At 42.2% G+C, this 17,795-nt stretch overlaps 1 protein-coding gene across 1 annotated transcript in view; it reads left to right on the forward strand.

Moving 5' to 3' along the window:
* rnd2 (Rho family GTPase 2) overlaps positions 1 to 17,472 on the forward strand; it is a 66,399-nt gene extending 48,927 nt beyond the window's left edge. The window contains exons 4-5 of the mRNA XM_043675017.1: positions 10,225 to 10,359; positions 15,530 to 17,472. Of these exons, the coding sequence (XP_043530952.1) occupies positions 10,225 to 10,359; positions 15,530 to 15,778 (384 nt within the window). The 3' untranslated portion in view covers positions 15,779 to 17,472. The remainder of the gene's footprint in view (positions 1 to 10,224; positions 10,360 to 15,529) is intronic.
* The last annotated feature ends 323 nt before the right edge of the window (positions 17,473 to 17,795 follow it).

Below are 17,795 nucleotides of genomic sequence, written 5' to 3' on the forward strand. Positions count from 1 at the left end.
TGACAAAAGGTCACAATTGAAATGTTAATTTCTCTTTTTACAAATGCGGACTGTTTCCAGTACTTCCGTTTATTTTTGTGGATTTGTCCCCAGGATACACTGCATCAATCAACTGGATCATTTCAGTACATAAGTATGAGACTGTGCTTTGGCTCAGTTGTATTACTCTTGCCTCCAAATCAGGGGGGTATAGGTTGAACTCCTGCTCCATTGACTGAACAATTTTTTGTCAAAACCTTCCATGCCCCATTGAAGGAGTGCCAGAGTTTTGGCAGTATTATCTTTCAGATGAAGTGTTAAAATAAGGTCCATCTGACCTCTTGGAGATGTAGATCATTGCATGACACTGGAGGAAAAAGAGCAAAGTGTTTTCCCAGTTTGTAGCCATTACTTATCACTTTCTACTTACACTGAAAACATTGGTGCTGGATTATATAGGACACTGTAGTACCCTCCACTTTCCAACAAACCTACCTAAACAGTGAACTCAGCAACTCCAGACTGGAGCTTAACACTGGAGCTGACCAGCATCAACTGCTCTGTAGACCCAACAGTCCCACTTGGAGAAGTGGCCACTTCTGGGACTATAGGCATCCACCTTGCCAAAGAGCTCAGTGAGTGGTATGGTGGCACAGTGGTTAGCACTACTGCCTCACAGTGCGAGGCATCTTGGTTCGATTCCTGACTGTCTGTGTGGAGTCTTTATGTTTGCCCTGTGTCCATGTGGATGCTCCAGTTCCCTCCCACAGTCCAAATGTATACAGTTAGTTGGATTGGCCATGCTAGATAGTGTCCGGCATGTGCAGGCTACGTAGGTACAATGCAGGGTTATGGAGATAGGGTGGGATGCCCTTTGTAGAGTTCAAGCAGATTCAATGGGCTGAATGGCCTCTTTTGCACTGTAGGGATTTTATGAATCCAATGTTGGGGTTCTCACTGAGACATGCTTTTAAAAAATTAATGACCAATACACTGGGCAAATTCTGAGAACACTCTGATATGTTGACATTGTGTGCCTAATGTGTAAGCAGGTGGGTTTTGAAGGAGTTAAAATCTTGTCTACTGAGCCTGTGTACCAATGACAATGTTACAGCCTATGTCTCCCACTATGAATGTCACCTCTGGTTGAGCTGAGGTGCTGAGACCATATTCCTACGCGGAAGAGGGCAATCCCCTGTGGTCAGCATGGTCGGGCAAATTCCTGCTACTTTGACCCCATTTTAGAGGCAGGAGCCTGAAAGCAAGCCATAATTTGATAAGGGAACGGTGTGTGGGACAGGAAAGGACAGCAGAGCAAAGAACTTGCTACTTTTAAAAAGTGAAAATATTGCAGTTCCCCAGTCTGAAGTAAAGCTTGTGACATTGTGACAGAATAGTTCAAAATCCTTAACTTGTTGGAGTTTCAAATATTTTGAAAAGCATTTGTTTTTCTGTGAAGAAATACCTTGCCTTAAATGGCAAGCACTCGGGAAGCCAAATCAAACCAAAGTCTGGGCTATTCACTAAAGCAGGCAGCAAAATCTCTGCCCTTTTGACCCAGTACATCCTGCCAACTGCTAAATATGTGTAAAATCCTTCGTACCCAATCATTCCCGCTATACTGGGCTTGACAAAGAAACCGCCGGTGCTGAGGGAGCTGAGCACTGAACAAAGGGTGTTCACATCAATGTGACAGTGTTTCAAACATAAGTGTCTATAACACTCTCCTGAAAGGCAAATTAGGATTTATAGTTTGAGTTGTGTTAGACTCTGACACAGCCAATGTGTAAGTAACCCTTCTGAGAGTTTCCTGCTATAAAACAACTCCTCTTTTTCCTTGAGATCCACCTTTTCCCTGAAGATACCTTTCTCTTTATTAAAGCGTTATTAGATTCCGATAGCACAGTACAATCAGGTGTTAAGGTAATATTTGATCTACTTGCAACTTGTATAAATGTATTATGAAGATAAAATAATGTTGTGTGCTCCCAATGCTGCATAGTCTGAAAAGTGGATATTGCAACGTGTTTAAAATCATGTTTTATAATCCTACTGTCCAATCAAGAAAATAAAATTTGCAACATAGAGCAGTTAACAGAGAGTTTGTCTTTAGTTCTGCATAAAAATCAGAATGACTGGATGTCGTATCAATATGAACATTTGAACATACCAATAAGCCTGTATAGCCTGTTCCACCATTCAGTGAGATCATGGCTGATCTGGTTTTAACCTCAGAAATCTAGAAATTAAAAACAGCAATTATTGGAGAAGCTGAGACTGGACTCAGTGTTAAATCTGTTTCTCTTTCTGCAGATGATGCCTGACCTGCTGAGTTTCTCCAGCATTTTCTGTTGTTATTTCCAGCATCCACAGTATTTTGCTTTTCTGTCAATGCAGAAAGCTGGGAAGTTTTGCTTCCCCTTCCAATTTCCCCCTGACTGCAGTAGACAGTCGGGATCCCACTGTATGGGCAAGATTGAGAGGGAACCCCCATTGAAGAATTCATGAACATTGGACATGACTCTCTTAAAATCACTCATTTGATAAGATAACACAATTCGGTCATGTATAACAACTATTTTCAGACCACAGGGCTCTTCTCTTTGTGAAAATGAACTTTGCTTTTTTTTTAAAACAATAACACTTACAGATTCTATATGGCTCTAACTTATGTCTGATTCAGACATTGACCTATGTAAAAAAATACACATGGGCCGTGGTGCTGCTCCTGGCCCATCCCCTTGTCTTAGAGCCCTGGGCCATACTGTGCCCCACACACCCTATTTCAGGCCCTGTGCTCCATTATCTATTTTGATATGGTTATGCCCTACATTGGTCAGAAGGCTCCCAGTTACTGACACCAAGCATTTCCAGACAACATGGTGGCTCAGTGGTTAGCACTGCTGCCTCACAGTGCCAGGGACCTGGTTTCGATTCCACCTTCGGTTGACTATGGAGTTTGCATATTCTCCCCGTGTCTGTATGAGTTTCCTCTGGGTGCTGTCCCACAGTCCAAAGATGTGCAGGTTAAGTGGATTGGCCATGTAAATGTGGGGGTTTGGGTCTGGGTCTGGGTGGGAGGGTTGGCGTGAACTTGTTGGGTCGAATGGCCTGCTTCCACACTGTAGGGATTTTTTGCCAGCACAGCAGCAAATGCTAATTGCAGCCCTGATGAGGCCTGGCACTGTCCTGTTGATCAGGCAGCCTTTCAGAGAACCAGCACAGACATAATAATGAAAGTGGCTATGCCCTGATTCAAAGCAACATTCCCCACATCCTGAGACGTATGCTTAAAAACAGATTCTCAGTTCTTCCTGCATTGAACCCAGCACTGATCATAGAATCCCTACAGTGTGGAAACAGGCCCTTTGGCCCAACCAGTCCACACCAACCCTCTGAAGAGTAACCCACTCAGACCCATTCCCCTACAGTATTATCCTACAATTACCCCTGACTAATGCATCTAACTTCCACATCTCTCAACACTATGGGCAATTTAGTATGGCCAATTCACCTAACCTGCACATCTTTGGATTGTGGGAGGAAACTGGACCACCTGGAGGAAAGAGTCAAGAGTGTGTTGCTGGAAAAGCACAGTAGGTCAGGCAGCATCAGAGGAGTAGGAAAATTGACACTTCAGGCAAAAGCCCTTCATCCAGAGGAAACCCATGGATGTATACTGGGCAGTTGGAGTTCATTAAGGATTATCTTTCCACTCTGCCTAGCTATTTAAAGAGGTTATTAATCAGAGATGAGTGTGTTCTTGCACCATCCACTTTGAAAATTGGAGACCCAGGAGCCAAAGCTGCTCTGTGAGAATATGGTTATTAAACCACCCCCACAAGTAACTGATACTCTGGTCCAAAGACATGGATAATTCCTGGGGCTGCCTGTTTTCACACTCACTGAGTTACTTGATTGCCAAGTTTGGAAGTCTTGTATTTTCTTGTGGGGGAGTGGGCGGGGTGATGGTGGACTGACATACAGAAATCTGTCCCTTCTCCAGCAAATCAACCAAGCCACTGCCTGCAGCTCCCACTTCAAAAACAGTGGCACTGTTTAGTAAGAATCTCCATTGTCAATGCCAGCTGCAATAATGGTCAGGGTAGCCTTAATCTGAAAAGGCTTCAGCTTCTATTGAAATGGATGAGAAAAGAAGTCTTGGCAGTTTTTGCATGTATTGCCGTGATGATACCACTAGCATACTAAAGATGAACACCATTGTATCTTGCTGCAGTAAATCTATTAAGCTATGATCTTAAAATGTTTCAGCACCATACTGATACATAGGATTGCTCCACATCTAGTACAAATATAAAGTTACTAAAGCTGTTTACAATGTTTTACCCTTCGGCCATGCAACTATTCCATTTCTTCTAATTCAAAATGTACTGCAAGTATATTTTGTGCTGTGGTTTAAGTACCACACACATCAAATCTTTGAACTAATGAAAATTATCTAGTCAGGCTCAAGCGAGAGCCTTACCACATCACACTGCTGTCCCAGCAATATCTGGTTCTTATCAGAGAATTGTGCAGTACCATCCAGTCCCACTTCCCAGCTCTTGGCCCACAGCCTCGAGCACTCTGACATTTCAAGTGCTCATCCGAGTACTTTATAAAAGTTTGAGGCTTCCCACCTCGACCACCCTCCCAGACTGTGCATTCCAGAGGGGGAATGTCTGAGCTACCTTGTCTTCTGAAGCCCAGTGTCCCAGCTCCAGCTGTTGGTGTGCTCCTTTTAGGAAACACACTGGGAAAATACTTGAGGATGTTGCTACAGCCCTCTCCTGCAGGAGTCTGCAAGAGGGACACAACACCTTACACTTGAGGGACAGGCCACCATTGCCTTGAAAATAAGGCTTAAAACAGTTTGTAAAGGTTTAATGTGCAGACTCCTTCTGCTTCCTTCTCACTTTGCCCCACACTCTGTCCACAATGGACCCCAGAGCCTCAAAACCCTCTCCACTTTGTGTTGCGATGGGCTCCAAGATGAGCTTTCCAGAGAAGCACTGAGATCCAGAGAAGAACTTCATTCACTTCATTCATTCCTAATCCTTTAAAATTAAGTTTTTTCTCCTTATTAAAAGTAACACGTTTATTCATGCAGATATTTATAATTGAAAATCAAAAAGTTCTTTAAAGTTGACAAAACCGCTCCATTGTCACTTTGCAGTGGCTCATTCAGTGACTTTGACTCATGAACATAATCATCTCCCGACAAGTCATTGTCCACTCTTCTCTTATTACACCTTTTAATTTGTACCTCTGAGCTGCCAAAGCTAACATGAGAACTGTAACATTAGATTGCTTCAAGTAATGTTGTTCTTCCTCAGATCATTGAGGGTCACTGAATAATAGTATACGCTGTGATTTTACTGATGGGTGGGATGAGGGGACCTTATCTGGAAAACAACTCGAGCCCCACATTGTTGATTTTAGTTCTGAACATGTCAGCAAATCAGTTAACTGGCACCATCACCTCACCACCACTGTCCCTTTCCTTCATTCTCCCACTTGAAGTAACATTCTTTATGTTAAATTTCCTGTATCTCTTACTAAACCTTAGCCAATCCCCAGTAAGATTTGCTAAATACAGAATTTTAAGCTCAAGCTGTTGCTTTGGCAACTGTGAGTGAAGGTTAGTTCCCATCAGCAGCTCGTCCGAACCAGTGTGTGGCCTGTATTTTGTTTTCCATCCTTGAGTTGGTCTCCAGAGACCTGGTTAGATTAGAAGCATAGACATGATGGGCCTAAGCGTGGGGAGCATGTGAAAAATGAGCAGAATGTCCCTGTGGAGAAAGGATGGTGTGCATTTTCTTCCTCCAGCCTCTGTTGGTAATTGTCAATAACCTGTTCCTTTCTGTTAATCTCTTTTAACAGCTGGTGTTATTTTCTGGATTTAGCACGAGCTCTGTCTTTCTGTAATGAGGCTGTGGCTCAGCTTTCTTGTGATATAGCATGCTGCAAATGGACAATGGTTCGATCTGTTCTCCCACATCCGTTTCTCATCTTCCTTCGATTATTTCAGAAGCAAGCAACTGTATCTTGTCCCACCTGACAGCAGATAACATCTAGAGTGTTCTGTAGTTAAATAGGCAGAGCATTTGATCTTGTTTAGCAATATAGCTATGATCAGTGCTCTTAACCTTTTGCAAGTTGCAAATGTGCTACCCCGGAGGCTGTTTTTCTTCCCTAACACTGCCACTTTGTAGTCAGGTTAGAGCACTCTGTGCTGTTCCAACTCCTCCTGTCCTCAACCCTCGGCACTGGGCAATTTCATAACATTCTCCATCTTTCATTCCCCTACAATTTCAGTCTTTCAAGCTGAAACTCTGGGTCATCTAAAAATTGCTTCCAGATTTACCAGGTTTCTCGCTGTAATGTTTTGAACCTTCAAAGGACGTGCTTTCCAAACCTTTTCCCACTGTGACTCTGTTTTTCAAGGGTTGAAAATTGTGTTGACCTCTTGTTTGAGAACTGTGTGCCTGTGTTTGGGGAAGAGGAAGTGGAGAAGAAGGTGTGGGCCCAGAGAGGTTTAAAAAAAAGTCATACTTGGAAATGAATTTACCATTTGTACTGGAGCTCCATTTGGAAATATGCAAGATGAGTCGGACCGTCATGTATCATTTGCAACTTTTACTGGTTTTCATTCTTTGGGGCTGTTGGATGGCGGTGTGGAGCTCCATTGCTGTCATGGAGCTTGTGAACCCACTGGGCATCCTGACCCCCACTTTGGGAAGCCCTGCTTTAAGTTGTCTTGCATTATACACCTTGATCCTTCACCTAAGGTTCTGGTTGGGAACTGGCTTTTCCATGAAGGTGAGGAAGGTGCTAATAGATGAAAGTGAGGGCTGCAGATGCTGGAGATTAGAGTCAAGAGAGTGGTGCTGGAAAAGCACAGGAGGTCAGGCAGCATCCAAGGAGCAGGCAAGTCAATGTTTTGGGCATTTCTGATGAAGGGCTTTTGCCCAAAGGTGCTAATTGGGTCCACTCTGCACAGAATTAACTCTAAGACCAGGGTGAGGGTGCCATGTGTTGATGTCAAGTAATTTATTTATATATTGGCCAATGTGTGCTCATTAACCTAGCTGAATATACATGGATGCCACAGGAGTGGGCAGGGCTATGATGCCCCTCTAGTCTAATAGCTCAATAACATGTACTGTGCCCTTGTGTGAAGTACAAATTCCCATGATATTAAACTGTACCCACCTCCCCAACAAAACAAGGGCAAGGAGACGGACTTCCACGATGTAAACCTTCCATTGTTTATTTTCTTGTGATAATTAATGATTCTTTCTGAGCTTCTGACCTGTTACTCATCAAGGAGAAAGTGTTTTGAAGTTCCACATGATTTGTTGACAATCTGTGATCCTAGTCAGCATCAGTAAAGGGTTGGTTAGCTGGACAGCTGGTTTGCAATGCATAGCGATGCCAACAATGCCAGCTCAATTCCCGTATCAGCTGAGGTTACCACGAAGGTCCTGCCTCCTCAACCTCGCCCCTCACCACCAGTCGTGTCTCTCTAATGCAAGTGCAGGACTATAATGACTTTAACTTTGTTTTTACTAACTTAAGGTAGAGGGATATATCAAATTCTGTTGCTATTGCATGGTACTTCAGGAATTCAACACAAAATGAGTGACCCAGATTACAGCCTAGCAATAGTTGCAGGAATGTCAGCCTCCAGAAACATTGGGATAACTTTTTCACCTTTTTGAATTCGCAAGCATAACATGAGATTCCCCTTTTCTTTCTGGCCCAGTTGCCCATCTCTCCTGCCCCACCCCCATCCCTTGGCAACTTCGCTGGGAACTGTTAGCCAACCATGACTAGAGCATTTGATTGACAGGCAGCCCTTTGACTCAAAGTCAATAAATTTGAGTCAAATGCTGAATGCTTCAATTACCTTTTGGCTGCACTGCATGCACATCCATTGCAATTGCCAGGAAAGTAGTTAGTTATTCACTGTTTTTGAATGGTGGCTTTTGAAGGTAATTCTTCAGTTGTAGTCCTGCAAATGACTGAAGCTGGGTAAACGGGGCTCATGGTTTGTGCTAGATGCTGACACAGCTGTCCTCAACTGTCTCTTCATTTATCTTCACACATGATTGCTTGCTATGACATGCCTTGATGCGGTTTCCCGCACAATGTCCAATGAACTGCTAATCTGACAATGGGTCAAAGAAGTGAGTCTCTGTGTAGCTGTTTGAAGGCCAAGCTACTCGGGACTAAAAGAAAACGATGAGTGTGGAGGAGAGGTCAGGCATCCACCAGTCACAAATCAACTGCTCTATAAGTGATCTGTGATCTTGCCAAATTCCTGACTCTAGTGCCCCCCTGTCTAGGGGGTCACCGTAACTCTAATCCTTTTGCAGCTTCCTGAACTGTCAACACTTATGGGAACCAAAGGCAGGATAATTGAAGCTTGGGTCATTATCCAGGTCAGGTTTCATTGTGTATGGCCTGCTATGGGTGCAAGTAATGCAATTGACATCCTAGAATGCGTGTTATGAGAAAGTAGCGTTATAGAGAAGAATGTAGAGGCATCTTCACAATGCATGTTGGAGTCACTTCATTTTAAACATTTTTCCTAATATTGAACAAAGGTAAATGTGAATGATATCCGATGGTGAAGTCAGTATTGTCACTTATTAACTTCAATGGGGTGACTTCCACAAAAGATGAATAGAGTTTGGTTCAAACCCATTTTTTTAACTCTCTTTGTACAAACTCTGTACTGTTTATGCATATTTTGATGTGAATCTTTTGAGGATATAAAGAAGTCGCTCAAAGTATTAAAAGTGCTGATTTTCAAAATCTCTTGCGTTATTTTTCACAATCTGTGTGGTGGGGTTGTGCGGGGGGGGGGGGATGGGTAGTGATCAGGGTGAGGAGTGAAACACAGGACAGGTGACCCACCCACATACATCTCACTGGCCTGTTGGGGATTATTGTAAAAGTTTTTTAAAAAAAATCTTTGATGTTTAAAGGGTTAATTAGCCTGCTGTGTTTCAGGTAGGAATATTTGACCTATGCAAGTGTATACACATGTGTTAAGACTGTAGAAACACAACAGGTCTTAATTAGACAAGTGTAATTGCTTCAGACAAATTCACTTCTCTATCATCTTCAGACTTTATACAAATACAATCAGCAATCAAAGTCACTCATTGAACTGCAAAATCTATACCTCCAATTAGTATCATGCACGCCAGCATTTGGACTCCACAGGAGTCAACATCCACCCTCCTTCATCTCATCCTATCAGCAGTAACATTATGCCTTTCTCTCTCATGTGCAGACAGAGCTTCCCTTTAAATGCATCCACATTATTGATCTCAACAGCTCCTTGCGGTGGTGTGTTCCACAATCTCATTGCTTGTTCTTGTTCTGTCCAGAGGGAAATGTCTCCTTGTTGGATTTGTTGATCTAGAATTGTTTGTTCGTTGGGTTTGTTTTTAAATGTCTCTTGTAATGAGCTGCTCATTTTTCCAGTCTCTGCAGTGATCTTGACCTGTGTCTTCTACCACGGCTGGGGCAGAGATCTTTGGTCAGGTTCAGACTGACCTTTAGGAACTGACCATAAATATATGGCTGCCACACAAATGTTTTCAAAACTTGCAAGGTACTTTGCAAAATGTTCTCACGACAGAGTAAATTGCGTCCTACATGTTGTGGGCAACAGATGATCTGCTGTCTCTCTGAAGATCAGTCATCACAAAATGATTAAGAAAACAGCATGTTTGCTGACATCAATGTATTTGCCGACTGTACGTGCAGAACTGAATTTTTCAGTCTTTCTGTGTCTATTCCAGCAATTTTGAAAAATTTTACTTTGCTTAATCCTTTATTCAACTTAACCACTGTATGCTTTCATTCAGTTCCTTTTGTTTTCAGGGTTTTGTTAGCAATTTATCACTTAATGTGTTTGAGATTTATTGCTCCTAGTGTATGTGCTGCCAGACCATATGACCATGAGAACTAGGAACAGGTGTAGGCCATTCTGCCCATCAGACCTGCTCCACCATTTAATATGATCACGGCTGGTTCCACATTCCTCATGTCTGCTTTCCTACTGTTTTCCTGTAACCCTTGATTTCTCCTCGTATCAGTAAGTGTAGCTTTTAAGAAATTGGCAAATAGTAATATTTGATGTTTGCGAATGGTTGAAGATGACCTCACTTCATTGTCACATCGCTTCACCTGATTACATTTGTGGCATTTGTTTTCTGTTTCTAGTGGCAAAGTGAGACCCAGGAATTCTGTCCCAGTGCTAAAGTGCTGGTGGTCGGGTGTAAGATCGACATGAGGACAGATCTGAACGTGCTGAGGGAACTTTCAAAACAGAGACTTATTCCAGTCACACACGAGCAGGTATCAGAGTGTTCACTTCTCTCCCTCTTCCTTTACTTGAAATAGTCTGAACCTCGATGGTGTTAGTAGTGTCATGTGCCTCCCTGAAGTTGAGTTCAAGAAAGTTAGCACAACATGATTCAGGAAAGATGTGAAAGCAAGAGAATGCAGGAAAGATTCTCCAAGAGAAACACAAGAAGCTTCAGCTAAATAGGTAAATTGGAATCATTGCAGCAGTTTTTCTATTTAATTTGTTCATGGGATGTGGTTGAGACAGATTTTTTTGCTCATTCCTAACTGTCCAGAGAGCCACTGAGAATCAACATTGCAGTGGGTCTGCAGTCATATATAGACTAAACAAGGTAAGGGTGGCAGATTTCCTTCCCTAAAGGGCATCAGGTGAACTAGACAGGTTTTCAAAACAACCGATAGTGGTGATATGCCATCATTAGGAAGTATTTTCTTTTAATCTGTAATTTTAAAAAAAAATTGTATTCAAATTTTGCTATCTGTCATGGTGTGATTCAAACCCATGTCACAGAAACTTAACCTGGGATTCTGGATGACTAATCTAATGACATTCCTACTCCACAATCCACCTCCCTATGCTGTCCTTGGAGGAGAGAAGATTAAGGGGAAATTCAGTGGAAGTTTTCCAAATCACGATGGGGGTTGGAAAGCCTAGAGAAACTGATCTTATTGGCACAAGGATCAAGAACAAACAATGAATGCAAGGTGATCGGCAAAAGAAACAGAAGTGACTAGAGTGGGGAAGAAATGGGTATTACACAGCAAGTAGTTTGGATCTTGAATGCCCTGCCTTCGAGTGAGTGGGATCAGATTCATTTAGAGTCTTAGAATCATAGAGATGCATGGAATCAGACCCTTCGGTCCAACTCGTCTATGCCGACTAGATATCCTATCATAATCTATTTGCCAGCACCTAGCCCATATCCCTCTAAACCCTGGATAAAGGCAAATTACTGCGGATGCTGGAATCTGAAACCAAAAGAGAAAATGCTGGAAAATCTCAGCAGGTCTGGCAGCATCTGTAAGGAGAGAAAAGAGTTGACGTTTCGAGTCTAACTGACCCTTTGTAAAAGGGTCAGTTAGACTCGAAACGTCAGCTCTTTTCTCTCCTTACAGATAATGCCAGACCTGCTGAGATTTTCCAGCATTTTCTCTTTTGGTCCCTCGAAACCCTTCCTATTCATATATTCATCCAGATGCCTTCTAAATGCTGCAATTGTACCAGCCTCCACCACTTCCTCTGGCTGTTCATTCCATACACGCACGACCATCTGTGTGAAAAGGTTGCCCCTTAGGTCGCTTTTATATGTTTCCCCTCTCATCCTAAACCTAGGCCCTGTAATTCTGGACTCCCCCCACCTCAGGGAAAAGATTTTGTCTATTTATCCTATCCATGCTGTGTGAAAAGGTTGCCCCTTAGGTCGCTTTTATATGTTTCCCCTCTCATCCTAAACCTAGGCCCTGTAATTCTGGACTCCCCCCCCACCTCAGGGAAAAGATTTTGTCTATTTATCCTATCCATGCCCCTCATGATTTTATAAACCTCTGTAAGGTCACCCCTCAGCCTCCGATGCTCCAGGGAAAACAGCCCCAGCCTATGCAGCCCCTCCCTGTTGTTCAACTCCTCCAACCCTGGCAACATCCTTGTAAATCTTTTGTGAACCAATTCAAGTTTCACAACATCCTTCCAATAGCAGGGAGACCAGAATTGCCCACAATATTCCAAAAGTCGCCTTACCAATGTCCTGTACAGCTGCAACATGACCTCCCAACTCCTAACAGAATTGATGAATTATCTGAGGGGAAAAAATATTTCAGTGCTATGAAGAAAAGGCAAGGATGTAGGATTAGATGAAATAGAAACAAAGTGCTGGAGAAACTCTGCAGGTCTGGAAGAGAAACAGAGTTAATGTTTTATGACCAATATAACTCTCACAGGTATTCTTGCCCCTCTGGATTTTCCTCCCCTCTCCTTCCCCCCCCTCACTCCATCTCTTCCCCTAATGCCACTCTGTGCTTTTGTACTGTATTCACTATATCCTCTCATCTTCCCCTGTGTGATGATGAATCAACAAAACAGAGTTTAACCATTTTACAACCTCACTTCAATGAATTCTAGGGACAGCATGATAAGTTCTTCTATCTTTACTTCTGTGCCCACTGCTTTGTACAGAAATACACTCCGTGCTGCACAGACCCTTTCACCCGTCTTCAATACTCTCCCTCCTGACTCCTACCCAAGGCCTTGCCACTTGATCTCCACCGAGAGCTGCTGACATGAAAGAGAAGACTCATAGTGGACTCCAAGTTCATTCTGTCTCCAGCTGCAGACGGGCCTGCCAGAATTTCTCCAGTGTCAATTCCAGAGTCTGCAGTAGTTTGCTTTCAGTATGGGATTAGAAGAGGAGCTCTTTCAGACAGCAGAAACAGGCTAGATGGACCAAATGGCCTCGTGTACTATAACCACACTATAACTTTGATTTTAAAGGAGAGACAGCAGAAGACTGTGAATATGCAAGGGCACATTGTGAAAAATGGGAGGCTGTTTTAATAAGATGCACCAGAGAGTGATTTGTGTAAGAGAGTGGGAATGCTGACTGTCCGCTTGAGCTCAGTGAAGCCCTTGTTGGTTCTGTATACTTTACCACTGTTTGAAATGCATTATAAATCACCCATCACAGCTGCTAGATGACAGAAAATGTGTGCGTCTGTTGAAAGCTCTGGAGGACCTAGAGTCCTCAGAGGGCTAATCCATAAAGCAGTGACATTTCACAGTTGGTGCCTATAAAATCTTTTTTTTTACAATGTACTTATAGTTCTCTGGACATGGAAGTCACTTTTTGATTGGAACAGTGCGTGCGTTTCTGGAGCTGAAATGCTATTGGGAGCATGAACTGCTAAACTTAATTCTGCCTGTGTCCCTGCATTCAACAATCTGAGGAACCACAATGCTATCACTGTCCTCACAATCTTTCTGAATCCAACCCCCCCCATGCTGATAAAATTGCATGGAGGAGAACAGAAAAACCAGTGACTGTGACCACTACTAATGCCATCTTTTACAAGTAGATTTGTAGAATGAAGATGTGTCAGCAATGAGGTATGTTCCCAACCTTTTTAGCTACAGAAATAGCTAACTTCTTGCACCTCCTTCATAGAGTCATAGAGATGTATAGCACGGAAACAGATCCTTCGATCCAACCCGTCCATGCCGACCAGATATCCCAACCCAATCTAGTCCCACCTGCCAGCACCCGGCCCATATCCCTCCAAACCCTTCCTATTCATATACCCATCCAAATTCCTCTTAAATGTTGCAATTGTACCAGCCTCCACCACTTCCTCTGGCAGCTCATTCCATACACGTACCACCCTCTGCGTGAAAAGCTTTCCCCTTAGGTCTCTTTTATATCTTTCCCCTCTCACCCTAAACCTATGCCCTCTAGTTCTGGACTCCCCCACCCCAGGAAAAGATCTATTTATCCTATCATGCTCCTCAATGTTTTTGAAAACCTCTATAAGGTTACCCCTCCGCCTCTGACGTGCACGTTTGTTTAAAAATGAGACTTATGCAGATGAGGAGAAACGTTTTCACCCAGGGATTGGTGTACTTGTGCCACAAACATGATTGAGGTCAAAACAGTGAATATTTTCGAGAAGGAGTTATACATAGTTCTTGAGGCTAAAGGGATCAAAGGATATGGCGAGAAAGCAGGAACGGGGCTGAGTTAGATGATCACTCATGATCAGAGCAGGCAAAGGGCCAAATGGCCTATTCCTGTTGCTATTTCCTCTGTCTCTATTTCTGTTAAATTCTTGTAATAACTTTATGCAGTTTTGCAAAAGAATACCATTAGAATCTTGCAGCAGCCAAGGAGGCCATTCAGCCTGTCATCCTTGTGCTTCCTCTTTGAGAAAGCTAGTCTGTCGGAGTTCAGTATATTTTTCCGTCTCAGTGGATGGTGTCGTTTTGGATATTCGTGGTCTTGGTGAAAGTTTTGATTTGATTGCTGTTTTACTGAGTGCGAAATACCAACTAGTAGCCGGGCGGTAACACCTTTCATATCTGATAACTGTTACTTTTTACAAGTCCCAAACACGCTGCAGTGACATCTCTATTCACAATTTATTTGTTATTGGGTTTCTTCCCTGCTTGACGTCTAACTGTGGAACTTCATAAAACACAACAATGTACAAATTGTGACCAAAGAACTGGTTCTGTCGCAATTAACTAAGTATGTAGCTATTTTGCATTCCAGCTTCCTTCACTCCAGCAGTTGCACCACTGCATGTTCATTCACAAATGGCTGTTTGTGCCACTAATTATAAGAATATTGTTGCACTCTGCACAATTTTTTTTTTCGGACAAAAGCTTCGACTCGTTCACACTCTAGCCTGCCTTCAACACACTAATCGTTTGGATTAAAGTATGCTCTTTTTTTTCACATTAACAGTTCCCGTAATAGCCATTAACTTCATTTTAATGGATTTGGGCAATAATTTGAATGTACATAAGATTTTTAGAACAAATAAAATTTCAACATAATCTATGGACAACACAAATAACTGCCATTTATAAACATTCATTCCTTTCATTTGTTCTGTCAAAATGCAGTCATTAAGGTTTACTTAATCATGTGGAAAAGGCAATGATTCTGTTTAGAGTCTTTTAATTGGTGTTAACCCTCGCAAAGCCCTTTAGATTTTCTCCCCCCACCCAAGAGCATGGAACTACGCTCACATACAAAAGTTAATGGCTCCTCAGTGCTCCTTATGGGGATTGCTCCTAGCATGGAACGGCAGAACAAGAGCAATAGGGCGCTGGGAGGGAAAGACCCAGCTTGACTTAATCTGAATTTTCACCGTAATACGTTCCTCACAAGTGAGCTTCTGTTCTCTCAAATAAGAACGCAAAGGTCATCCAATTTCTAAAGCAGCATTTAAAACACAGCAAACCTAAGCTTTACTTCAGCTATTTTGACATGCTCTTGAATTAATGCTGCTTGGATGCCATTTCATGCTGTGCTCAAATTACTTGTATTGGACAACATAATGGATGAAGGTTAATTAAATGTGAAGCACACATTTCATGCTTTTCTTTATTCAGTGAAGGTTGACATTATGGTTTTCTCCTCTCCCCGACCCCTCCATCTCTTTATAGGGCAGTACAGTGGCTCGCCAAATAGGAGCAACGGCCTATGTGGAATGTTCATCTAAAGTTTCTGAGAACAGTGTCCGTGATGTTTTCCACGTTACAACCCTGGCTTCTGTAAATAAGATGCAGAAAAATCTGAAACGCAGCAATTCCAAGCGAGGATTAAAGAGGGTGTCGCAAATGCCTGGGAGGACTGACTTACTGGATGGATCCGAGATCAGAAAGGACCGTGCTAAAAGTTGCTCCATGATGTGAAGAACGAACTTATCATTATTTGTATTTATTGTGCATTTTGTACAGTAAACTGGCACAGAAGCAACAGGATTGTTGCCTAGTCCAAGGTCGGCTAAGGCTTTTCCTTCAGCCTAGGCCTCAAAACTGGCTATTTCTGAATCCAGAGAGCTGTTGCTTATTTATGAGGCTTGCAGATTGACTGTTGCTATGTTGGCTTCTTGTGCAAAGGAACTAATGAAGAGGAAGATTAACCAAGTGTTTGAATGTTTGTGAAACTGTGTTGCTAAGGGAGATGTGGGCTGTTTGTATTGAGAGCTGGATTTCTACGAGGACTTTGGGAGTGATTGTTGGCAGTGATAGCTTTTTTTTGTGTTGCGTAGTAAAAATCTATGACACTCACTTTGAGTATTGCCTTTTAAAACAAACTCTATTGGGTTTTAACAAATACACAAACTATAATATCCCAATTATTTCATTATCTTCAGAATTTAAGCATTTCCATCAATAGTTTTATTGAACTTGCATAGACTCTGATAGAGAATTTTGTGCAAGTTTATCATTCCTAATCCATTAGGAGACTTTACATTCCTCAAAATGATACAGTAATTGCAGGACTGAAACTTCCCTGCAGTGCGACTGTGCCTTCATAACTCAATAATGGAAAGCTTGCTGCTAATCCTGTACTGGCCTACACTGACCTACAGAAAAATGACACTTCGTATCAGGGTGAGTCCCTAGAATTAAAGATTTTGTCTTAAATTTAGCTCTCTTTCCAAATGTTTCGGGATCAGGGTAAATTTTCTGTAGCTGTGCATCTCAATTGAAATATTAGTGATTTGAAATTTCTCTTCTAAAGGAGACATCAGCTGAACAGAATCATGGGTGCGGTATACATGTTCTTTCTCAATCATGCTCAGTACTACGGTTAAGAGGTGCAGTATCAGAATGCATTGCATTACTCAATTTGTTGTGAATTTATAATTTTGTCCCCAAGTACAACACCTCGTCAAACTCTCTGAATTTTTAGGGCAAGGATCAGATTTGTATCAGCAATTGGAATTTGTGAATGGCCCTTTTGAAGACAGACCTCTAAGTGGCCAACACATAATTTGTTAGAAATAGCCATTGGCAACTATGGGTTAAAAGAGCTGCATTCATATAATTTGCCCGTGAGCACTTATGTAGCACAAGTGTAACTGAAGGAAAAAATCAAAGGTGACCTTTCGTGTAACCTAAGCTTCCTGTGACAGTTGTCACTGGGTTTGCTGCACTGGGGTGAAATTCTGTGTGATCATTTCTTGATGCACTTGAGCTGACTATTGAACCACCTTGTCATTCCCCTCAAGGGCAAGTGGCGAGACAGAGTCGATTGTAACCTCTGCTGCTGAGAGTGGTCAGGTATGAGACTGACTCTGACTCAGCCTACCCAGTGTCAGCCCATTTTGAATTGCTTCAATGTTTTTTTTTCATTTTACAATAAATAATTCCATTTTTTAAAAAAAAATGGTCTGTTATCAATTAGAACCATTAACTGGAGAATTCTTGTTCTACTATAATAGATCTTGTCAGCTAATGGTGTTTCCAGTTCAAACCATATACTAGAAACAAATACATTTTAAGCCTCAGAACTGTTGATTCACTGTATATCACTTGATAGCAGAAACTGTCATTTAATTAAACAAAACACACCTTCAATAAAATAACATAGTTGAGTATATCTAGCATTATCTTTTTTCATAACACTACATAGAAAGTAGTGAATTACAGCCTTTTTCTTATTAGATTTGGCAATTTCCTTCTTGTGGTTGATTGTGCTGGCCTAAGCCGGGACTGGGTCTCACTTGCATCATTGGCTCTTGTGTATTGAGCCTAAGTGCTGCTTCTTTCTGTGGGAGCCTTTACTCTGTGCGATTTGACAGGCTGGTTGGATGGGCTGGCAACACACTTGGGCCTATTTCCTGCTTCTATCCAGCATTATTACAGGTCGGCTTTCCAACAGCACCCACTGGAGGGAAAATAAACACAGATACTGCGGAGC

Source organism: Chiloscyllium plagiosum, chromosome 33, assembly GCF_004010195.1.
Source record: "Chiloscyllium plagiosum isolate BGI_BamShark_2017 chromosome 33, ASM401019v2, whole genome shotgun sequence".
Lineage (NCBI taxonomy): Eukaryota > Metazoa > Chordata > Chondrichthyes > Orectolobiformes > Hemiscylliidae > Chiloscyllium > Chiloscyllium plagiosum.